Source organism: Pinus tabuliformis, chromosome 2_1, assembly GCF_031772625.1.
Source record: "Pinus tabuliformis cultivar Carrire ecotype Pingquan chromosome 2_1, CPIR1, whole genome shotgun sequence".
NCBI classification, from domain to species: domain Eukaryota; kingdom Viridiplantae; phylum Streptophyta; class Pinopsida; order Pinales; family Pinaceae; genus Pinus; species Pinus tabuliformis.
Window position 1 is genome coordinate 308,876,849 of NC_142299.1, and position 26,329 is coordinate 308,903,177.

Consider the following 26,329-nt stretch of genomic DNA (forward strand, 5'->3'; position numbering starts at 1 on the left):
AATGTTCTCTGTTTTATTCCTCCACACTGCAGAACGTGGGCTAGTCTTTGAACTGCTAGTGGTTCTTTCCATCTTGGCTCTCCAAGTTCATGATTATGAAGGTATATCATTTCCATGTCCCGTATTGGTATGTGGTTGTTGGTATCTAGCTAATTCCTTTGTCTAGTACTATGTAATAATCTTGACGTGCGAAAAATATCAAAAGAGAAAATATGATAGAGATATCATATAGAAATAATGCTTTGAGATGGGAACAACAAAAATATTTTGTTAAGATATGCATAAATACTATTCGCTTGCCTCTTCTAGGGGGAAGCCTCCGGTAGATCAAAGCTCAATAACACAACACAACATAAGACTTTCCTTACTATCTTCGACATTATATAGCTTCTTGAGTTCCAAAACCCTAACTGCTTGTGGCCCCTTACATATTGCAGGTTAACTGTTTTATTTATTAACTATGGCTCATTATAACTCATTTTTGTTCCTTTCTTATAATGTGGGTCAACCACTTACAATGCTTACATGCTTTATTTATTAGACTAACTAATCATGACTCTTACGGTGCCCCTTGGGCTTATTACATTAATAAATGGGTTAGGTTAGGACCTTAACATGCCCTCCCCCTTCAGAAATAGACTTGTCCTCAAGGCTAACGCTACAGAAAGTTTTGAAGAATAGTTGTTGGTTCCCATGTCACATCTTCTCATAATGTGTCTTTCCACTGGATGAGTACTTCCTTGATAGTGCGGCCACAGAGATGTCATTCCCTAGAATCTAGGACCTGTTCTGGCTATAGCCAAATAGATCCCTCCGCATCTAATTCAAGTAGGGTTTGAACCTTACAATTGCGTCCCACAACTTTCTTGAGAAAGGATACATCGAAGACGGGGTGGATTTTGGAAGTGGTTGGTAATGCTAGTTTGTAGGTGACAAAGCCAATTTAGTGGACCACCTGCTAAGGCCCATAAAATTTTGGATCTAACTTTTGGAAGCCCTTTTTTTAGTGACATCTTCTTATAAGGTTGGAGTCGAAGGAAGACTTGGTCACCCACTTGAAAATATCTTTCTGAGTGATGTTGGTCTGCCTGTTGCTTCATCCAATTTTTTTCTTGGTTGAGATTATATTTTAAAAGAGCAAGAGTAGAAACTCAGTTCTGAAGCATCTTATCAACTTCCTGGTCTTTGGAAGATACTAGAACATAAGAAATTGGATAAGGTGGGAGTTGGCCTTAGACAACCACATACGATGTCATCTTGGTTGCTTCATGATAATTATTATTATACCACCATTCTACTAAAGGTAACCACTATGCACATTGATGTTGTCTATCTAAAGCAAAGCACCACAGGTAGGATTCCAAATATTTCTTTATCGCTTCAATTTGACCATCTGTGTAGGGGTGACAAGTTGTACTCATTGGGAGTTGTGTGTAGTGTAGTGTGAAAATATCCTTCCATAAATTGCCGGTGAATGTGAGATCTTGATCGAACACAATATAGGTAGGCATGCCATGCAGTTTGAAAATTTGATCCATGAAGACCTAAGCCACTAGAGCTAAAGTGAACAGGTGTAGTAAGGCACAAAAATGGGCATATTTGGAGAGCCAATCAACTACCACCATGATGACTGACTTGTTACTAGATTTAAGGAGACCAGTAATGAAGTCCATGGATACATCCACCCATATATAAGTAGCTAATGACAATGGTTGTAAGGTTCCTGGTGTCTTCACTGTTTCCCCTTTCTTGCACTCGAAGACATCACATTCAGCCCAAAATGAAAGAATGTCTTGTTTCATCCCTTCCCAAATAAAAGAGTAGTGGGAACGAGCATAAGTCTTCTGAAATATTGAATGTCCTATAATGGGACAAGAGTGTAGCTCTGCGAGGATACATGGTTTGAGAGTAAATTTAGGGGAGAGAACCACACGATCTTTATATTGAAGAATATCTTACTTCCAAGTGTAGCCTGTGGGAGGTTTAGGATCCCCTTGTAACCATTGGATTAGCTAGGAAAGAGATGGATGGGAAAACCATTCACAATGGGCCTCCTCAATCGAAGATGGGATGGGAAAAGATAGGGATAAGAGGGTTTCATCCTCCTCATATTTCTGATATAAAGCATCTGCCACAACATTGTCATGACCTTTATTATATACTATCTCATAGTCATAGCCCAACATTTTTGTAATCCATTTGTTTTGTTGTGGCAAGGATAATCATTGCTCCAAGAAATACTTTAGAATATGGCGGCTAGTTCTTATCTGGAAACGACGTGAAAGAAAGTATGGTTTCCAAGTGTCTACTACATGTCATATGGCTACCATTTCTTTCTCATAAGTTAACTTACCCAAATTATTGCCACTTGATTTTTGGTTTGCGAAGGTGATTGGTTGACCTTCTTGCGTTAAGACAACTCCAATACCTGTCCCTGAGGCATCACATTCGATCACAAAGGGTTTTGTAAAATCTAAAAGAGCCAAAACCGGGGTGGAACACATGGCCTATTTGATATCCAAGAAGGCATGTTGAGCTGCTTTTGTCTAGGTGAATGCATTTTTCTTGAGAAGATTCATCAGGGGTCTAGAAATGTGTCCATAATTTTTGAAAATTTTGCGATAGTATCTTGTTGGACCCAAAAATTCCCATGTACATTTCAAGGTCCATGGTTGTTGCCAACCTTGCATTACCTGAATCGTTTTGGGGTCCACTCATAATCCTGCATGACTGACAATGTGTCCCATGTACTCCACCTCTTCCATTCCAAAAGAACACTTGGGAAATTTGACAAATAATTTATTCCCCCGTAGAAGTTGCAAGACCCGATAAAAATGTTGAATGATGTATTTCCCATGTTTTGTTGTAGATGAGTATATCATCAAAAAATACCAGGAATTTTTTTCTAAGATAGGGCTTGAGAAGGTTATTCATGAGACTTTGAAAGGTGGATGGTGCATTACAAAGACCAAAGGGCATTGCCAAAAAATCATAGTGACCTTCATGGGTTCTAAAGGTTGTCTTGGGGATGTATGGTACATTCATTCTAATTTTGTGATAGCTCGAATGAAGATCCAACTTGGTAAAGAATTGGGGGCTAGAGAGTTCATCTAGGAGACCATCGACGACTAGAATAGGAAACTTGTCCTTGATGGTGAGCTTATAAAAGCCATGAAATTGGGACACATACACCATTCCTCATCCTTCTTTAGGATCATGACCAATGGGGACGAAACAAGCCTGCTTCTAGTAGCTCCTTAATAATCTTTTCAATTTCATTCTTTTGTGCAAATGGGTACCTATAGGGTCATACATTAGGCCACTGGCTACCCACAATTAAAGTGGTGCTATGATCATGCTCACCTCGAGAGTGGGGTAGTTCCTTGGGTTTTTCAAACACTTGTTGATGGTGACTCAACACATTTTGCATGTGTGGATACATATCAACAGGTTTAGATTCAATGACCTGAATTGCAATGAATTGAGCAACTACCCCATGGTGTCCAGTTTTAGAAGCTTCTCCATTTTATGCAAGCTAATGATAGTGGGAGAACCTACCTAGAGCCCATATAGCATATGAGTGTGCCCATTTTGTATGAAGCTTATATATAACTCTTAGAAGTCCATGGTAATAGGGCCTAGTACGCACAATCATTCAACTTCCAGGATGATGTCACATCCCCCCATTTCAATGGAAAACGTGTGTTTTAATGTGGTATTCCTCCATCTAGAGCTTTATGTTTTCTCAACGACCTTCACATTTCATTGTCGCCTCATCTACTGTAAGGGCCTGAAAATTGGACATTACCCTCACAAAATAATGCACTACCTCAAAAGCCCTTTTTATGGACAAAATTATGCTTGCTACCACTGTCAATCAATACCACCATTGGGTGGTGATTAATAAAGCCTCTGATTTTAAGTGTTTATGGAGAAGAAATAATAAAGCCTCTGATTTTAAGTGTTTATGGAGAAGAAATGCCTGGTAATGCATGTAGAGATATAGTTGCTTCCTTAGTGGGTGTAATTGTGTTTATTGTAGTATCTTGGGGTGAAACTGCTTCCTCCCCAGATACTTCACTGTGTTTGGCCTCATCACCTGAGTCATTTTCAGTTGAGTCAATTTGAAAGAACTTTGATTCCTTGCATTTGTGACCTGGTGAATATTTGTCATCACAATAGTAGCTTAATCCTTATCTTTGGCTTTCTTCCATTTCTACAGGCAACACCTTTGCACATTGAGAGTTTGGGTGGGGCCACTACTAGGGGTGGGAGGTGCCTTTGGTGTAAATGAAGGCCGAGTGGTTTTGGAAGTAATAGTAGTTTCTACATCTAAATATTTGTGGCAAACTTCTAACCACGTAACTGGTTGATGCATTCTAACATGTGCTTGGATGGCTACCTTTAGGCCACTAATGAAACATTCCATATAGAAGGCATCACTAAGGCCTTTTGGCCAGATTGAAAGTTGTTCAAATGGCATGTTGTAATCTCAGATGGAACCAATTTGTTTTAGCTTTATGAGGGAACCCAAGAAGTGAGAGTCACTGTCAAAACAGGCGCAAATAACTTTAGAGAACACGTTCCAAGTGGGATTCCCTGCATAACATTTTTTATGCCATTGCCACCACTCCCAATGTTATTGGTCCAAATAAATAGCCCCCACATGTAGTTTGGTTTCATCATCCTAGGTACCGTTGAGTTGAAAATATTATTCCATTTCTGCCACCCACATTGCTGGGTTAGAACCATTAAATTTATGCATGTCAATCTTGGGTGTCTTATTGAAATCATATTGGTGACCCCCATGGAAATGATGATACCCGTCATAATGTGGTGTCTAGATTATCATTCCAAGTGGGCATCAACCTTGTCCCCATCCACCATTGGTCCTTTCTCCTTGAGTTGTGCTATGAAGTTAACTAGGACTTGTGTAACTACCTTTTGTATTTTGGTGGTGAGGTTTGCTTCAATGTCATCCACTTTTTTCTAAAGGTTGTCCATAGCTCATCTCTACCATACACTAGCTCGGGTAAAAATTTTGGTTTACTTTAAATTTGTATGGTTGTAATGGGTGTGATGGAGTCTTTTAATGTTGGTCACTTGCAAGAAGTGCTGAAAATTTTGGGACCATAGGAAAAGAATGCTTAATAGGTGATGGTATCACTGGGATCAGCTTATTGTCTTGAATCTCATGGGATAAGTCTCTTGCAAGCGGAATTTTTGGACCATCAAACCTTTTTTTAATTATCTTTTTTACTCCGATAGGATTTTTACTCCCATTCGATCAATACTGCAATGACCGACAGTCCCAAAATCTTGATACTACAAAATGTGTAGGAATTTTGTTGCCCCACTGGTTTGTACTACAACGACGGAAACCCCAACATATAAAAATTGCTCGACAGAAATCCCAACGGTTTGGTATGACAAGGTCTGATTACTATTATGGCAACATAAACCCTAATGACAGGATACAAGAAGATCTAATCTATATTGCTAAAACATAAACCCCAACTTCTAGATACTGTAAGATGTGATGGCCAACCAGGAAAAGAGAGGGAAATAGAGAAGCAAAAAAGTTTCAGGGGTCCAACAATAGTACGTCCGAGTAATCTCCCCAAATGTTGTTCTTGGTGTACTGTAGCAACAAGATGACTCACAACTTATCTAGGATTTGGTTTTAGGGTAACCTTTGGGTCTTCCGATATACTAGAGGTACGTGGAAGTGAAATCCATATATAGGTGTTTTCTAATGTGCTACTACTCGAAAGGGTACCAACAAGGGTTACAAGGGAGTCCAATAGACGTGACCACCTCTTTTAGTTCCTCCGTGTCTGACTCCATGAATGTGGGTTGATGCACGTAATGATGGATCTATGGAGTTTAAAGACACTAGAACACATCTCTAGTCTAAATTTCTTTTCGCTAAAATTGATTGTATGGCTAGCCCAAGAAAGTGCTATGATACCACTTGTAATATGCTTGTCCTGTAGAAAATATCAAAAGAGCTAAGATGCTAGTGATACCATAGAAAAATAACATAATGATATGAGAACAACATAAATATTTTGTTAATATCTGCAGAATTATTGTGCACTTGAGAAAATCTCAATTACACAATACAAGACAAGACAAGACTTTCCTTACTATCTTCAACAATATATAGTTTCTTGAGACCCAAAACTCTAACTACTCATGGTCCCTTACATATTGTAGGTTAACCACTTTATTTATTAACTATGACCTACTATAACTAAATGTTGTCTTGTTTTTATAATGCAGGTCAAACACTCATAATATTTATGAGCTTTATTTATTAAACTAACTAATCATAACTCTTAAAATGCCTCTTGGGCTTATTATATTAACAAAGGGGTAGGTATTAGACCCTAACATACTAGTGTGAGTGTTTTATTGTTATTCTTTAAGGTGTTCAAACAATTCTAGGTATTGAGCTACATCCCCTTCTATAAGTCTAGGATATTTATTGTTCCAAGCAATTGGGTTTTTGCAATCTCAAGTAGGATTTCCTTCCATTTGTTTTCATTTCGATATATTGGGTCACCGCTTATGTTGGTTAATTTCTCCAAGCGTTGTTTACTAGATAGGTGGAGTCTATGGACTTTAAGCATTGTGCATCAAGAGTGTGGTGATAAAAATGTCACCATGGTTATGTCCTTAATATATTCTAAATTATCCATTTCATTTAATTTAAAACCTTGTTTGGGGTGTTGGGGGGATGACTTGTTAGTATTTTTCCTTGTTAGTCCCGATTTAATGTGTAATCTCTATGTTCTTTTAGTTAGCCTTGACCCTATTTTCGGTGGTTGGAATTACCCTCTAGCTTTAGCTACCATTCTTCCTCATCAAGAGGCAGTAAAATCAAAGAGGGGGAGCTAGCCATGTTGGTCCTTAACATTGGAGACTCTTCGCTTGGGAATTTGTTGCATCATATTTTGACTCTGTCCCTCTAGAAATATGAAACGAAATTCATCAACTAGAATCGCAGGAGTTTAGAGAACATCCTCACTTTTATTATTTGCAAATGAGAGGCAAGGGTTTACAGTGGCTCCCAAACTCAGGAAGGTTCAGGAAGATGAGATTGTATTTTATACATTCCCTCTTAGTTCACTAGCAATTGGATACTCTTCTTCACGTGATTTTAAGAGACAAACAAATGGACAATTATAAACTCTTTGTCAGGTTGGAGGATATTAAATGACTTGTAAGCAATATTCATTAATTCCTCGATGATATTGATGCTTGTCTGAGAAGGGTGGAAGGTTATGTGGTGTTGGACTCACTTTAGGGGACCTATAAGACCCTACTGGAGGCACTGCTAATCCTCCTATTGATAATCCCCAAATTTTTACAATTATCTCTTTAGATAAACCATGATGAATTCTTTTGAAGTTTTTTGTCTTCTCTCCAGGGGTATTTAAAGTATCAGTTGTTCTTCATGTTTATGGTCAAGAAATATAGTGATGGTATTGTGGGATAATACTTGGTTGGTCTTCAATGCCTATCTGGCCATAATCGCTCTTGCTCATGGATTTTTCTGGTTGGTCCTCATTGCCTCTCTTCTCACAATGGTTTTGATTCATGATTATTGCATGACACTTGTTGGTTACTGGAAATGACTTGGACAAACTTCTTTATCCCTTGTTTTTGTTGGTTTCAGGTAAATTCTATTGGATTGATTCACAATGCTCTCGTCTACAAGTTTTTTGTTTGGGTTTTGGAATTACTAACTTGTGGTGTTGATCTTTTTGGTTCTCACTTATACACCTGACTTATGTTTTGTTCGATGCTTAAGTTATTATGATCTAGTTTGCAGAAGAGCCAATGCTCTATGCCTTGCATGTTGATGATCATTGCAAGCTTGACTCCACTATCTCTTGTGAGGCTTGTATACTAGATATCAATGTACAATATTTTATATTAATGGGAAAATCTCTTGATCAGTTCACAAAAAAATGGTGGGAAGAAGTATTTTGTTCCAATAGTTTATTCATAAGTTGGAATTGGGTGTGTTATCATAAATAATAATTTAATTAAAAATAAGAAATAAAATCACAATTCAAATTATTAATTATTATAATTATAAATATTATCATTTTATTATCAAAATATATTTTTATTATAATTTTTAAAATAAAATAAATAACTATTAAAATTTATTTTATTAAATTTAAAAAGATATTAATGTGTAAATATTTTGTTATAGTGGTGAGTGTGTATATATTGGAATAAGACGTCATGGGTTATATTTTAATTAGGAATACTTATTAGCACGATGGTAGGGATTTAATCTTCGTGGAATATCTTAGAATATTTTTAGTGATAATCACATCTAAAAAGTTGAGATTAGATATTGGTCCATGGTATTTAACAGATTCTATTTATAAATTAAAAATATTCATACTAGCAAAGTAGAGATGAATCTCCATGACTAAGATTTTTTTATAAAGTATATATGTTTAACTTATATATTAATTTGCTTATAATTAATAATAATAAATTAAAGTAAAGTTATAATTTACTTAATTTTTATGTTTTTTTTCCTTAAATCTTGACAATGTGAGATGTATTATAATGAACTAAGTGTTTTGAGATGTATAATGCATGTGAGGAGGAAAATGAAGAAAATAGAGGCCTCATTTATAAAAAGGCTTTGAGGATGAGTTAATAATCTTTTGTTAGTTCAGTTTTGGAGCTCTCTTATTATTCTATTCTCTCCCTCTCATACTCTTGGAGACTTAGAGTTTTCTTGGAGCACTCTTGGAGGGTGTGGTATACTTGGATTCTTGGAGCAAGAAGGCAAAGGAAGAGCAGGAAAGTGCAAGAAGGCATCAGGATGAGCAACTACATCAAATTTTCTTGCAGGTATCGAGTTGCATGTATGTTTCCTTCACTAGTTTTGGCATGCATGGCATATGCATGTGGTTTGTTGGTTATGATCTGTCACTGGCATGGAAGATGGTTGAGATTGATAGTGGATTGCCTAGCCTTGTAGTTTCCTAGATAACCATGGTGATTGTGAGTTTATTTTCATTTTTGTGTCTTGGGTGGTTCTCATGTTTCCTTAGCTTGGGTTGAGTTATTAGTCATGTAGATTTTGTTAGACAAAAGCTCTGGAGCCCTAGAACAACTTGGGTTGAGTTACTAGTCCCATAACCTTGGTTGGACAAATGTTTTAGAGCCCATGGTGGGTTGAGTTACTAGTCCTGAAGCCTTGTTTGGACAAATGCTCTAGAGGCAAGTAAAAGTTGTGGGTTGAGTTACTAGTGTTGGAGCCTTGGTTGGACAAATGCTCCAGAGCCGTAGAAGGCTTGGATGGAGACCAATCTAATGATGGTTTGTGATGTCCAGCATGAGGTGGATTCATTGTTTGCTGGGTTGAGGTGGATGGCCTATAGAACCCTTGGATGAGTTTTGATTCATGTGTTATTTGATTCATGGTTGGAATATGGCATGAGGGTGGATGGATGAAGAGAGATTTGAATTAGCCATTCTATGGTCGGGTGGAACGTGGAAGTTCCATCCCGTGTTTGAATTTTGTACCATTAATAAAAGGATATTTCTCTTTGTATTTCTATGATCATTTGATGGATTATATGTGGTCTACATGGTTGTACTTTCATGAGTATTTTTGTTGCTATTATGCTAGTTATGTATGTGTTTTATGACAATAACTATGTATGGATTGCACCATGTTTTTCCTTGTAATTGAATGATAAATGTATCTATGACCTAATGGATGAAATGAAAGTTGATGCCATGAGGCATTAATTTTTATTAGTGATTCTCATCTAAGTATGAGACCCCTATTCTCAAAAATGTTATTTACACCTGTAGTTTACATATTCGTGATATGTTTGACGAAATGTTTGTCATGGCTAGTAGGGGTCTAGTCAAGGTCTTGAACGATAATTTACATTAGTACTGTCATTTCCATGTTATTTTATTGTTCTGAAGAGATGGTTCAATTCTGGGCAGTGACTTGGGCTCTAGGCCCGAAAAAGTGGCTCAAATCCCAGAGTTGTTGGCATAACACTGACAATTTTGGTCTCTGGTCGCTAACAGGAAAGCCTGTGAGAGAGACTTTGGGTTTCTGGTGGCCCTCATGCCTATAGCATGGGAGCGACTTACGCTTAAGTTGTCCAAAAGTTTAGTGGGACCCTAAGGCAAACTGTCTAAAGTAGTGGATTGGTTCCTGAGGGTCATGTAGCTAATGATTAATGTTTATATGATGTGTTTTCATTGGTTTCACTTCCTTAACGTGACTTAGGAGGTTGAATCATATATCAATTTTTAAATCTAGTAAAAAGACAAAATACTATTCTTTTCAACATAATTTTATATTTTTGAATTAATTTTATAATCGTTAATAATTAAATTTAATTTTCAAAAAATATACTAAAATAAATGTACCTATAAATATAATTATATATACCTATAAATATAATTTTAATTTTAAAATACGAAATAATTTTTTGAATTTGTATTTTTAAATTAAAGTATACTCATAATTGTTGAGCCGAGAGGCTTATTCTACAACCCAATGTGAAGGTGATGTGTAAGTATGTCCCTAAGTTAACACGTGTCCTCTTAAACTAAAAATAAAATATTCTCGAAGAATGCAGATCATAATAAAAAATAGAAAACAACAGAAAGGATACTATTATCCTCTTCTTACATGGTCGTCCCAGGATTTCTTATGGCCATAAATCACGGCTGCTCCAAAGCTTCTGGCAGGATTGATGCCCGTTCCAGTGACGGGAATGGTTGCCAAGTGTACCATGAATATAACAAAACCAATTGAAACCGAAGCTAAAGCCTGCGCCAATCAGTATATTAGCATCTATTAATAAATTAAATAATCAGTGTATTATACATAATAATAAAATTGCTTACTGCATACACGTTCAAGAAATGGACAATGATAACGTACAGGCAAGGTTCACATGGAAATTCCTCGCCAGAAATCGTTCACATGGAATTCCTCACCAGAAATCGTCGAGAGCGAGGTGCACATCCCATTTCCAAAAGAAATAGTCCGACTGGAAATTTCACTTCCAAGGAGAACATTACGATCTCTCTCATTTATAAGACGGAATCTTAGGAAGGGCAGAGCACGACATGCAACACCAAAAGTCACGTCGTTGCCAGACAAATACAACGCTAAACACAGAAACACGTCAAACAATTTTACAACAAATTGTAATACTGGACACGCATCAAACTATTTTACAACAAACTGTAACAAACTATTAGAATATTTTTTGGCAACCGCCATGGAGGAGGCTGAACTAAAAACAGATAATGAAACCTTTGACATTCCAACTCTAGCAATTGCGAGAAAACTCAGAACACAGTCTTGGCCTCATGGTCGAAACCCTGGTACAAAACCTAGAGATTATATGTCATATTATGGAAGGACCTCGCTTATAAAAGAAACCAGTTCCAAAAAAAGGGTGCGGCCTACCTGAGAACAATGACTCATAAGGAGAAATCAACTTGCTCGCCTACAGATAACAGCAGAGCTGGCGCATGCAGAAAGCCCACTAGAGCTTCTGCATGCAGATAGCCATGTGGCAGTAAATTCTCTCTGAAGTTTGTGTGAGTGAATTATATGTAGTTTGGATATAAAAATCTTTAGTGAATTATATTTAGTTTGGATATAAAAATCTTTTGCACCAGAATATTTAGTTTGGATATAAAAATCTTTTGCACGAGAAAACCTTGGATAGCAGAAAAGTTGAATATCTTTTGCACCTGAAAACTTTGGATATCAGAAAAGTTTGTCGCAAGGACAGGCAGAAGAGGTACCAAAAACTTAGGATATCTTACTTTTACCCGTCTTGAAACCTGCGAAGCCCGCAATAAGACCTTCAACTTTGTTGGCCAATCAACAATTACATAATAAATTTTATATTATTTTTTAATATGAAAACTTTGGTTAAAATTGTGATGTATAGCAATATTTTTTGGTCAAACAAGAGATTAATAGGCAGTCAACGCACAATCGATTGCTAAGAGTCCGAAGCAGGGACTAAAAAGAAAGATAAATATTCTATGCATGTTTAATTAGTTGCCCATATGACCTATATCGACTTCATATATATCTATATATATAGAAAAAGAATGTTAAAAGAAAATATTTTAATGTTATATATTCACGTATACTTAAAAATATATATCATTTAAGAATACAATTTAAACAATGAAAACTTACACATTGTTTTATGTGACTGTAAAATAAGTTTGCACTTGAACAAATTTGATTTAATAAACAATACTTTTCTCTCTTCTCTATTGATCCACATTACAACTTTCACCAACTTGCCATCACAAAATTCCCATCTTGATTATTTTTAACATATAAAATAATATTTTTCATGAAGCAGTGAAATATTAGAACCAGCATAGATCCATCTTAAGTACGGATCTAACATGAACCGAGAGGGATCAAATGAAGCAATAAAATATTAGAATCAACATAGATCCATCTTAAGTATGGATCTATCATGAGCCCAGAGGGATCAAATTTCTTCACATGAAAACTTTTTTAGAGTGCAAAATACAATGTGTTATTTTTCATTGTTTAAATTGTAGTTTTGAACTCTAAATAAAGTATAGGACCAAATAAAAATTCTAACCATAAAAACTTAATTTTTTTTCTATATATAAATATATTTGAAGTTGATATGACATAAATTAATTAACATAAATCTTCACATAGTTTGTTTAAATATCTTATTGAAATATTTTTGGAAAGTATAAGATTTAAACATCTCACTTGCACTTTTTTTTGCTTCTAATTACTTTACAACATATTCATGTTATTTAACATAAATCTTTATATAGTTTATTTATATCTCTTATTGAAATATTTTTGGAAAGTATAAGATTTAAACATCTCAATTGCACATCCTCTCATACTGGTTTGTAGAATAAGCCTCTCAAAAAATTCACAAATAAACAACATTAATATGATTTTTTAATTGTTTTAATACATCATTTAGACTAATTGCCTCTAAAAACCCAAATAAACTTTTCCAAAAATATTAATGAGAGTTTGGAGTTGCACAAATAAGCCTCTCGGCTCAATTATCAAGTTTACAAAGCATACATTATTAAAACATACATCAAAAAATCACAAACGAACAACATTAATGTGAAAATAACATGAAATGTCATTTGTCAATTGTCAAATGACAAATGAGATTTCATGTGATTTTCGCCAAAAAACCTTTTGTAAACTTGATATGGATCACATAAGCCTAAACTCTATAACATTAATGTGGTTTTTAATTGTTTCAATAAACCATTTAAACTAATTACCTTTAAAAACACAAATCAGCTTTTCCAAGAATATTAATGAGAATTTGAAGTTGCAAGAAAGAATATTAATGAGAATTTGGAGTTGCATGAATGAACCTTTCGGTTCAATTATCAAATTTACAAAGCATATATTATTAAAACATATATCAAGAAATAACATTAATCTGGTTTTTTAGCTGTTTCAATACACCATTTAAACTAATTACCTTTAAAAACACAAATAAATTTTTCCAAGAATATTAATGAAAGTTAACTAATTACTTTCAAAAACACAAATAAAGTCTCCGCACGAGAACGTTCGAGGAAGCGGGCTTTAGATACGTGAATGTTTCATCAACTCCTCCATTCCATTCAATGGATTCGCGTACTATGCCTATAAGAGCGGTATCTCCATTCCTGTAAATCAATTGCCCACACTCCTCCCTTGCCCTCAATATTTTGCCTCAAATTTCATTCTTGCCAATCCAGTCGCTCAGTTTGTCAGCTACCACCTTCGGAAATCCTCCGGAAAAGCAAGTGGGATTCTCAACCTCTCCGTGATTTTTGACGAAATGGCCGACCCCAAACACCATCACGCAGCCCAACAGTCATATGGGGTAGGAAAGGCCTTGCCAGTGACCACGTACCCAGCTCCACCAGCTGGTTCGTTCTCGCGTCCGCCTGGTTATCCAACTGCCCGCAACCAGTACCCTCCGCCAGGTCATCATCATCCACCAGCGAATAGCTACCCGGCGTACCCAGCTCCACCAGCCGGTTCGTTCTCGCGTCCGCCTGGTTATCATCCGCCAGCGAATAGCTACCCGCAGCAGTTGGTTACAATCGAGACTGATTTTTCGGCCTCTGTAGGCTATGCCGGCTCCTCCTCGCAGCCGCCTCACTATCTGCCCGCGGATCACCATTACACTCCGCCACCGGGTAATTATTACCATTACCCTGAGCCACCGTATCCAACTCAGGGGTACAACCCTCCGCCTCAGGGTTATGAGACCGTTGTTCCGCCAGGGTTACCAGACTCCAACAAATTTGGTCCTGCATACTCCAACGACGCAGACATCAATAGAAGTGCCATTTATGATAATGGCGATTACGGTGATTATCGTCGTGATTACGATGGTTTTCATGACATCAAAACAAGTGCCATTTATGATAATGGCGATTACGATGGTTTTCGCGACGTTGGAGACGATGATTATTAGGCGGTTATTTTCTGAAATCGAGCGCCATGGATCTCCCAGCTTCTCTGAATTTTACATCCTGCCGAGTTTAGTTGAGTAAATAATTGAAGTCGAAATCACTGAATTCTTCGATTACAATGTTTGCTACAGTTAGGGATTTAAGCGGTATGCTAACTCCATCTTGATCAAAATTTCGGGATTTAAGCGGTATGCTAACTCCATCTTGATAAAAATTTCGGGCTATATGCCTCCTGTGGTTTAATTTCTGTCCTGGCATCATATGTATTTTGTTGTATCTAGATCTGTTTTTATCATGCTTTTGTGGGATATCTCCCCTGGAGATCTTGTGGCGCTATGAGCTTAATGTTTTTGATCTTTAAAAGTCATCTATGCGGTTCTGATTCTAAGACCCTATGACAGTATCTGATTTCTGAACATCTGCGTCAAAGGCATTTTGTCCTTCTATGTATCTCGACTTTTATATTCTCTTAATATAAATCATGAAGTTTTTTCTTTCTGAAAAAAAAAAAAAAAGATTTAACCCATATGGAATATTATACAATATTCATAATAATATTTATGGATTAAAGATTTAGATATATTTCCAAAGTAGTTATGTTCCCTTTTTTCCTTTTAATTTAGTTAATTAATTAAAAAGAAAATTATATGAAGGAGTGTTTTTTTAGAATGTGGTATTGATAAGTTATGATTTATAAATTAACAACTAACAATTTCCTATCTTTATTATAAATAGCAATCATGTATCTTTATTTTGGAATAGGTCTTATAGAATTTTAATTTTATTATTAATCATTATAATGTAAATGGTTGAGATTTAAGCTTTATGGAATATTATACCATATTCATAATAATATTCATGGATTAAAGATTTAGATATATTTTCAAAGTAGTTGTGTTCTTTTTTTCCTTTTAATTTAATTAATTAATTAAAAAAAAACATGAATGAGTGTTTTTCAGAATATGGTATTGATAAGTTATGATTCACAAATTAACAACTAACAATTTCCACATTAAAGTGGGGATGAATCTTCATGATTAAGAACCATTTTACATGTTTTTTTGAAATGAAGATATGTTTAACTTGTATACCAATTTTCTTTTTAAATAATAATAATAATAATTTAGTTAATTTTTATGATTTTTTAATTTTAACATCATGCCATGTATCAAAAATTAAGTGTTTTTGTGATGTAAGGCATTGGTAATTCCATAATGACTGATTTCCATTTTGAATTATAATATACAACTCTTTTTTAATTTTCATTAGCATATATTTTTCTGATATATATTTCATGGAACTGAATTTTCAATAAACATTAAACATATTTGGTTATAATTATTATTGTTAGTTTTATTAAATATTATAATTGTAAATATAGTATTTTTGGTTAAAGAGGAAAAAATTGTTAATAGATAAACTTGTCGCATCAAATTAGTGTATAAGATTGGTTCCTTTGTAAGATTAAAGCCTTCTTCTTCTTGATTGATAAAACTTATGGAAGTTTACATAGTATAACTTATTGATTGATAAAACTTATTGAAGTTTACATAGTATAACTTATTGGATTTGAACTTGTAACATTTAGAAAAAAATATTTGTTTAAATATAATTAATATATATTATAAATGATGTTATTATTTCAAATAATAATAATTATTATTTTTTAATTTAATAAATATTTATTTTTCATCGTTTAGTTATTATGTATTTAATGTTTAAATATATTTTTATTAACCTTTATTTAGTTTTAAAAAAAATTGATAAAAAAAATTAACGGTAACGATAAAATAAACAGTTGTAACTTCAGCCAGTAACATTATAGACCATGAACTTCATACAAACATCCAAAAGGTGCCGTGTCAAACATTCAGTGACCCACCTCATGAAGACAAGTCAATCACCCCATGCATTTTCCCGTGAGGTGAGCATACATTTTCACAGGGATGTTACAGATTTTCGTGGGGTTGCGTGGAAGGTTCTCCGAGTCACAGCTGACAGGACTGGCAGTCGGGCGGGTTGAGAAAAGCCAACACTGGAAAGGTCGACGTAGGGCGGAGGACTCTGCTTGATGCATGTTATAATTAGCAAACATGTTTGAATTATTATTAGAAAATTCCATTATTGAAATGTATAGGTGAAGAAACAAAAATTGTACTTTGAGTGGCTATAATGGTGCAAAGAAAAGTATTTAGTTTTGGTAGTTCATTCATATATTGGAATTGGTATCAAAATGATTAGAAATGATTATATAGATATATATTATTATTAAAAAAAATAAGTTTTTAAATTAATAGTGAAATAGTTATATATATATATATATATAGATATATATTATTTTTTAATTTATAAAATTTTAAAAATATAATTTTAAGTTATTTACTTTTTATAAATTTAGTGTATTGCAATTTTTTTTCAAATGCTTAATTTATTACTGGGTAAAAGCATGTTAATGTGTATCACTTTTTCCTTTTTTGTGGCAAAGAAGTTCTATAAAAACAAATGGAGTTGGAATGTTTACTCTTAAATTCAAAAAATCATCAAAAACTAGGTGGTGGTAAAAGAAGACAAAACATGTCAATTTAAGTTCAGTTTCATGTCATATTTTTTCTACAATTTAATATATAATTTTTATCTAATTTATTCATTTTCTTTAAAAGGTATCATTAATATTTTACATAAATTTTAAAGTAGTGACAAAACCGCGACCCCCCATTTCTCTATTGATTTATGTTTTTTAATTCCAATTTCTTTAAGAGATGTGTTGTAAACATTCTAAAGATTGCTAAACAAATTTAAAAATAAAAAGTAAGCATATTTTTTAATTATTATTTAAAATACTAGTAAAAATGATCATATTTTCGTATATATAAAACCGCGACCCAAGAAACTACCCTTTCAAGTTTATAAAATCATTTTTTTTAATAGAAATTTGAAAATAACATATAACAAAATGTTAAAATTATTTTTTGAAATTTTTTAAAATATATTTTATATTTTTTATAATAAAATTTTTAATTATGATTATAATAACGTATTTTATATTTTTCAAAATATAATATATAAAATTATTTGTTTAGAAATTCTACTTCTATTTATATATATATATTTAAAGAGTTTTAGCATTTCATTTAACTTTACATCAAGTTATTTATATTTTGTGAGTGATTAACCATAGCTTTTACCAATATTTACTATCAGTTGACTTATTTGCAAATTTAGTATTTACTTTTTATAACATTATTTATATTTTCTAAACCCATTAAATAGGTTCACTATAGCTTTTACCAAAATTTATTGTGAGTTAGCTTTGTTACAAATTTAGCATTTATTTTTTATAATTAACAAGTATGAAACTCAACTCATTTAATTGATATTTTTATATTTTTTTTTTATCTTTTTTTATTTGAGTACTTTTTTGCTTTTGCCGTATAATGAGACACATTAACATGCTTTTACCCTACTGTCTTTCCTATGTTGCTGAGCTTAAGCTCCTTGATTCGAGAGATGAATGTAGCTATTCATTCATTCTCCTCCATTTTAATGGGGAGAATCTTTTCAAAAACAATAGGCTATTTGTATGTTTTTGATCTCGTATAGGTCCTTGAGGGTTTTCCAAATGTCGTTTGTTGATTCACATTTTACGGATGTGAGGGATAACACAATCTTTCATTGACAATTTTAACAACATTTTTCTTTGTTCTCCCTTTTTTCCCGGTCCTGGATTGTTGTTGATGTTTCGCCTGTAGCTAGGGTTGACTTCAACTCATCACCGCTTGCAATCACCCATGCATTTTGCTTCTCCAACAAGTTCTGCAACTTAAATTTCCAATTAGAGTAATTGGATCCGTCGAGCTTATTGCTCTCGTTGAGATATGCATCTGCCATCCGGTTATTCATCTTGATAAGTCTACCTCAAAGGAAACTTTGTCCTCCAGCGATTGATTAAAAAAAATGGATCTATCTCTAGATCCAGAGAAGGGATCTCTAAAAAAAAACATGGACGCATTCTATTGAAAAGTATAATTAAAAAAAATACAATCCCTCTCCCTCTTTTTTAAAATACAACCCCATAACTTGCTTTAAAAAATGTGGCCCCTTTTTGAATCCGCCACAAATACTTTTCTTTTCAAGAATAATATTAAAACCCCTTTAACAATATTCAAAGGAGAAATATTACCACTTGCAGTTGCTCCTCCCCACAGGTGCCTTGAAGCGAGACAGTGGGGACGAGGAAACCACCATCAACTTGCTGGAGGTTGGCAACTTCTTTTGATGAAATTTGTGCCAAGACGTTGTCCCTTTTAAGACCCTCACGTCACCCTCCGATGTCTCTTTATTGTCTCTCAACGGCTACAAGGAAAGCACACACAGTAAACCTTACACAAGATACAACAAGATCTAATATGTATTGATTAGTATTGTGGCGACATAAACCCCAATGACAAGATACAACAAGATCTAATATGTATTGATACAACAGAAACCCCAATTTCTGGATACTACAATATGTGATGGCTAATCAAGAAAAGAGAGGGAAATATAGCAACAAAGAAGTTTTGAGTGCTACAGATTTTGATATACGCCTGGGGTCCAACAATAGTAATCAACCCAATCTTTTAGGGTGTTAACTAAGGAGGATCGACTGTGCCCTTAGCTGTTATACTTGACTACCCCAGGTATGTCCAAGTAATCTCCTCAAATATTGTTCTTGGTGTACTATAGCAACAAGACGACTGACAACTTATCTAGGATTTAAATTCAAGGTAACCTTGGGGGCTTCCAATATACTAGAGGTACGTGGAAGTGCAACCCATGTATAGGTGTTGTCTGATGTGCTACTACTTGAAAGGGTACCAATAGGGGTTAGAAGGGAGTCCAATAGACGTGACCACCTCTTTTCATTCCTCCGTGTATGACTCCCTAACTATGGGTTGATGCGCGTAATGATAGATCTTTGTAGTTTGAAGACACTAGAACACGTCTCTAGCTTAAATTTATTTTTGCTAAAATTGGTTGTGCGACTGGCCCGAGAAAGTGCTTTGTTACCTTGTAATATGATTTTCCTGGAGAAAATATCAAAAGAGATAATATGCTAGTGATAGCATAGAAAAAGAACATAATGAGATGAGAACAACATAAATATTTTATTAATATCTACATAAGTACTGTTCACTTGCCTCTTCGAGGGGGAAACCTCTAGTAGAGAAGAGCTCGATTACACAAGACAAGACAATGCAAGACTTTCCTTACTATCTTCAACAATATATAGTTTCTTGAGACCCAAAACCCTAACTACTCATGGTCCCTTACATATTATGGGTTAACCACTTTATTTATTAACTATAACATGTTATAACTAATTGTGGTCTTATTTTTATAATGTAGGTCAACCACTTATAATACTTACAAGCTTTATTTATTAAACTAACTAATCACGACCCTTACAATGCCTCTTGGGCTTATTACATTAACAAAGGGGTTAGGATTGGACCCTAACATACTAGTGCAAGGGTTTTACTGTTATGGTTTAAAGTGTTCAATCAATTTTGGGTATTGAGCTACGTCCCCTTCTATAAGTCTAGGTTATTTATTGTTCCAAGGAATTAGGTTTTTGCAATCTCAATTAGGATTTCCTTCTATTTGTTTTCATTTTGATATATTGGGTCATGCTTATGTTGGTTAATTTCTCTGAGCATTGTTTACTGGATAGGTGGAGTCTGTGGACTTTAAGCATTGTGCATCATGAGTGTGGTTTTAAAAATGTCACCATGGTTATGCCCTTACTATATTGTAAAGTCTCCATTTCGTTTAATATTAAATTTTGTTTAGGGTGTTGGGGGGATGACTTGTTACTATTCTACCTTGTCAATCCCGATTTAGTGTGTAATCTCTATGTTATTTTAGTTGGCCTCAACCTTATTTTGGGTGGTTGGAATTACCCTATAGCTTTAGCTACCATGCCTCCTCATCAAAAGGTAGACAAATCAAAGAGGGGGAGCTAGCCATGTTGGTCCTCAACATTAGAGACTCTTCACTTGTGAATTTGTTGCATCATATTTTGACTTCACCCCCCCAAAAATATGAAAGGAAATTCATCAACTAGAATCGCAGGAGTTTAGAGAACATCCTTACTTTTCTGATTTGGAAATGGGAGGCAAGGGTTTACAGTGGTTCCCAGACTCGTTATGGTTTAGGAAGAGGAGATTTTATTTTCTACATTCTCTCTTAGTTCACTAGCAATTGGATACTCTTCTTCGCATGATTTTAAGAGACAAACAAATGGAAAATTATAAACTATTTGTCAGGTTGGAGGATATTAAATGACTTCTAAGCAATATCCATTATTTCCTTGATGATATTGATGCTTGTCTGAGTAGGGTGGAAGGTTATGTGGTGTTGGACTCAGCTTTAGGGGACCTATTAGACCCTCCTAGAGGCACTACTGATCCTCCTATTGATAATCCTCAAAATTTTACAATTAGCTCTTTAGATAAACCATGATGAATGCTTTTGAAGTTTTTTGTCTTCTCTCGAGGAGTATTTAAAGTATTAGTTGTTCTCCATATTTATGGTCAAGAAATACAGTGATGGTATTGTGGGATAATACTTGGTTAGTCTTTAATGCTTATCTGGCCATAATTGCTCTAGCTCATTGTTTTTTCTGGTTGGTGCTCATTTCCTCTCTTCTCACAATGGTTTTGATTCATGATTATTGCGTGACACTCGCTAGTTGTAGGCAACTACTTGGGCAAACTTATTTATCCCTTCTTTTTGCTAGTTTCAAGTAAAGTCTAGTGGGTTAATTCAGAGTGCTCTCGTCTACAAGTTTCTTGTTTGGGTTTTGGAATTACTAACTTGTGATGTTGGTCTTTTTGGTTCTCACTTATACACCTAACTTATGTTTTGTTCGACGCTTAAGTTATTATGATCTAGTTTGCAGAACAGTCAATGCTCTATGCCCTATATGTTGATGATCATTATGGGCTTGATGCTACTATCTCTTGTAAGGCTTGTATACTAGATATCAATGTACAATATTTTATATTAATGGGAAAATCACTTGATCAGTTCACTAAAAAATGGTGTGAAGAAGTATTTTGTTCCAATAATTTATTCATAAGTTGGAATTGGGATTTGTTATCATAAATAATAATTTAATTAAAAATAAAAAAATAAAACCACCATTCAAATTATTAATTATTATAATTATAATTATAATTATAATATTATCATTTTATTTTCAAAATAGATTTTTACTATAATTTTTTTAAATAAAATAAATAACTACTAAAAAATTTAATTTATTAAATGTAAAGAGGTATTAATGTGTAATTATTTTATTATAGTGATGAGTGTGTATATATTGGTATAATGCGTCACGAGTTCTATTTTAATTAGGAATAATTATTAGTGTGATGGTAGGGATTTAATCTTCATGGAATATTTTAAAATATTCTTAGTGATAGTCACATCTAAAATGATGAGATTAGATATTGGTCCATGGTATTTAACAAATTCTATCTATAGATTAAAAATCTTCATACTAACAAAGTGGAGATGAATCTAGATGACTAAATATTTTTTTTAAATATATTTGTTTAACTTATGTATTAATTTTTTTTGTAATTAATAATAATAAATTAAAGTAAAGTTATAATTTATTTAATTTCTATGTGTTTTTCTTCCTTAAATCTTGGCAATGTGAGATGCATAACGAATTAAGTGTTTTGATGTTTTTCATGGATTGATACTCATCAATATTTACCAATTGTTTAATTTATATAGTTGGACTACTAATATTTTGGAAAACTATATCTTTGCATGTGTGGAATTTTAATAAATTTATGATTAAAATGAATTTCCACTAACTTATCCATATATTTTTAATTTTAATTTTACTTATAAATGTATAAATTTCTCATAAATCTGTATATTTCATATATTGAAAAAATTATATATTTAAGATTTATAATTGAGTTAAGAAATAAAAAATAAATGAATACATATAGAAAATATATATCATATCATAAACAACAATTGAATTGAACTAAAGTGAGAAGTATAACAAAACTTCTCCGAATCAAAATCAATTCAGTTAAACCCAATTGACATCCTCATATATAACAAAATAATTAAACATATATATAAAAAATCTAAATATATATTTATATAAAAAAAATTATTTGCTTAAAATAATTATTGCTTTTTTTTAGAGTTGATATTGAAATATTTGTTTTAGTGTCAATATACATTATTATTTTTTTTAATTAATATTAAAATATTTGTTTTATGGTTAATATACATGATACATATCATGTTAAGCATCAAAAGAACTACCTGTCTCCTTCTATTATATTATAAAAATATTTTATCAACTTAATAAAAAATATTTATTTTCTATTAATTCTTTTATTTACATAAAATTGTTATTAAAATATTTATTTTTATTATATTTCTATTTTTTAAATACTACGTATATAAATTCAGAAACTAATTGACATATACGTGCACAAAGTAATCCACAAATAGACAAAAAAAATAATTATACATCTCTAAGGAAAAAATTATTTTATTTACAAAATATTAAAATATTTTATTAATGTGATATTGAAATATTTATTTTTATTATTAATATGATTTTTTAAATGATACACGCTAATTTTATGATAAATATAAAAAAAATTATTTATTTTTTGAAGAATTACTTATTTTTTATTATTATATTATAATTTTATTATTATTATTATTATTATTTAAAAAATATATTATATATTATATATGATAAAAAAATATTTACTTAAAATAAAAATATTTTTTATAATAATATCTAAATATTGTTTTATTATTAATATTTTTTTTAATGATATATTGTTTTATTATTAATATTTTTTTTAATGATATATATTAATTCTATGTATAAAATAGATTACTTATTTTCTCCTACTGATTTATAAATAAATATTGAGATATTTTATTCATATTCTATATATATGAAAAAATAATTATGTGCAATCTCTTTGTTAGGAATGCAGGAAATCTTCTTTAGAATATCCGCGTGGCATTTTAAAAGCCTGGGTCGTCTCATGACGAGGACGAGGAACTTTGAATCCGCGTGCCGTCTGAAAGACTCAACTCGAGCAGCGTCGAACAAACCGGCTGTGCCACTTATGATAATGGCGATTACGATGGTTAGCGTCGCGAGTATTATTGTTTTCGTGACTTTGCCATTGATGACAATGATATCAACACAAGTGCCATAAGGAGTCGTCTAATAAGGTGGAAGAATGGTTAGAGGGTTAAAAATGATTGGAATTTCGGTAAAAAAAATTCAATTTTTATTCAGTGTTTGAATCGTATTTTTGATGCTAGAAATAAATTTATCACCATCAAAAAAATTTAAAACACCTAAAATTTTAAAATTTAACAACCATAACTTAGATTTACCATAGCGATTACTATGATTATCTTCGCTATTACCATGGTTTTCTATACTTTGACATTGATGAGAATGACATCAACACAAGTGCCAATTATAATAATGGCGATTACGATGGTTACCGTCACGATTACGTTGGTTTTCGCGACTTTGCCAATGATGAGAATGACATCAACACAAGTGCCAATTATAATAATGGCGATTACGATGGTTTTCGCGACTTTGGAGATGATGATTATTAGGGTGTTATTTTCTGAAAACGAGAGCCATGGATCTCCCAGCTTCTCTGAATTTTACATCCTCCCGAGTTTAGTTGAGTAAATAATTGAAGTCGAAATGACTGAAAATTCTTCGATTACAATGTTTGTTGTATTATAACGTTATATGTTGTATTATAACGGTCAATTTGAAAATAGGTAGGTTTTCGATCCCTTAGCACAACTTTGGTGAGAGGGTTATGGGTGCATACAGTATGGTTATTTCATCTAACATTCGAGCAGAAGGATTTTATGGGTGGATAGATGTTGCTGAAGGATTTTACTGGTAGATGTATTGTTTTTGTTTTGTTTTTTCGTTTCTTTTTTTAATTTCTAATATTGCCATTCAATTATAAAAATAATATATTATATTATGATATTTTTGATTAATTATATTATATTATAAATAGCAATGATATGTGTTTATTTAGTCCTACCGGGTAGGAGAGTTGATAATCACAATGCAGTGAAGTTTGTTAGGCGAGTTGATAATCACAATGCAGTGAAGTTTGTTAGAAAGGCGGGCTCCGCACTGAAGGTCACGAGTTCAAATCCCCTGGACTAGCCCGAAAGCTGTGGAGAGGGGCGTGCACAGTTTCCCAGGAGTTATAGTGGTAGCGGTCAGAATCGACCCCATGTAACGCGAGTTGCAAGGGCGGGCGCAGTTTCCGAGGAGTTATAGTGGTAGCAGTCAGAATCAACCCCGTGTAACGCGAGTTGCGAGGCTGCTCTTGTTGCCAAGAGTTATAGTGGTAGTGGTCGGTAGCGGTCAGAATCGACCCGCGGGCGCAGTTTTCCAGGAGTTATAGTGGTAGCGGTCAGAATCGGCCCTGTGTAACGCGAGTTGCGAGGCTGCTTCTGTTGCCAAGAGTTATAGTGGTAACCCGAGTTGCAAGGCTGCTCCTGTTGCCAATTCCTCTTTAATTACAAAAAAATGATATGTGTTTATTTTGGAATGATGATATTTTTGAATAGTAAATTATAGTCTCTTATAAATAACAATAATGTGTTTTTATTTTGGAATAGGTTTTATAGAATTTTAATGTTATTATGAACAATTATTATGTAAATGGTTGAGATTTAAGTTTTGTGGAATATTATATAATATTTGTGGATGAAAGATTAAGATTTGAAAGTAGTTATGTTTTTTTTTGCTTTTAATTAATTAAAAGAAAAATGATATAAACAAGTGTCAATAAGTCATGATTTACAAATTAAAAATTTCCATGGTAAAGTGGATGAATCTTCATGATTAAGAATTATTTTACATGTTTTTTGAAATGTAGATATGTTTAACTTATATATCAATTTTTTTTATATAAATAATAATAATAATAATTTGTGTATATTATAATTTAAATATTATTTTTCAAAAACTTAATAATATTTGTTTTTAATAAATTAATATCATAATTTAATTATTATTGTTCAAGTATAGTCATTACTTAATAATATTTGTTTTTAATATAATAATAAATTAATATTATAATTTAAATATTATTGTTCAAATATAGTCATTATTTAATTTTGGTCTCTACATTGCTCTTTATTTAATTCTTTGCCATGATCTAGCTTTTGATTTGGTCCTATAATAAATCACCTTCTTAGTTTGAAACGCTTCCGCCAAAAAAACTTTACTTAATTTAATTAATTTTTATCATTTTAAATTTTAACACTATTATTAAATGTTTTTTAAGCATTAGTTACTAGACAGTGGACTGGTTTCCATTTGAGTTATAATATACAACTCTCTTTATGATTTTCATTAACGTAGGCTTTGTAAATATATTTCATGGCAATGAATCTTTAAATATTAAAGGTATTTGTTTATAATTATTAGTGTTAATTTTGTTAAATATTATGATGGTAAATATATCCTTTTTAGTTAAAAAGGAAAAAGTTGTTTATGAGTACACTTCTCTCACATCAAATTGGCCTATAAGATTGGTTTCTTTGTAGGATAAAAAACATTTTTTAATGGATAAAACTTATGGAAATTTACCTATTGTAACCTTGAGTGTGAACTTGTAATCTCTAAAAAGAAAAAACATTTGTTTAAATATGATCCATATATATTGTTTAAATATAA

The 26,329-nt window shown here is 32.8% G+C and overlaps 2 protein-coding genes across 2 annotated transcripts; one reads left to right on the forward strand and one right to left on the reverse strand.

The window, feature by feature from the left end:
- Positions 1 to 10,687: 10,687 nt before the first annotated feature.
- Positions 10,688 to 11,302, reverse strand: LOC149200061 (aquaporin PIP1-2-like). The gene is made up of 3 exons (XM_089400831.1): positions 11,275 to 11,302; positions 11,000 to 11,187; positions 10,688 to 10,843 (listed from the first exon to the last, which is right to left on the reverse strand). The coding sequence occupies exons 1-3, from the start codon at positions 11,300 to 11,302 to the stop codon at positions 10,688 to 10,690; spliced, it is 372 nt and encodes a 123-aa protein (XP_089256957.1).
- A 2,458-nt stretch (positions 11,303 to 13,760) lies between these two features.
- Positions 13,761 to 15,038, forward strand: LOC149200062 (uncharacterized). The gene has a single exon (XM_089399512.1). The coding sequence runs from the start codon at positions 13,902 to 13,904 to the stop codon at positions 14,544 to 14,546; it is 645 nt and encodes a 214-aa protein (XP_089255638.1). The 5' UTR covers positions 13,761 to 13,901; the 3' UTR covers positions 14,547 to 15,038.
- The last annotated feature ends 11,291 nt before the right edge of the window (positions 15,039 to 26,329 follow it).

What these genes read in the sequence shown, in the direction of transcription:
- LOC149200061 (XM_089400831.1), bottom strand. Translation starts at nt 11,302, where the DNA reads ATGGCGGTTGCCAAAAAATATTCTAATA. An exon ending in TGCCAAAAAATATTCTAATA is followed by an intron (nt 11,188 to 11,274) that starts GTTTGTTACAGT and finishes TTCTGTGTTTAG; the next exon opens with CGTTGTATTTGTCTGGCAAC. An exon ending in TTTCTGGTGAGGAATTCCAT is followed by an intron (nt 10,844 to 10,999) that starts GTGAACGATTTC and finishes TGATTGGCGCAG; the next exon opens with GCTTTAGCTTCGGTTTCAAT.
- LOC149200062 (XM_089399512.1), top strand. Translation starts at nt 13,902, where the DNA reads ATGGCCGACCCCAAACACCATCACGCAGCCCAACAGTCATATGGGGTA.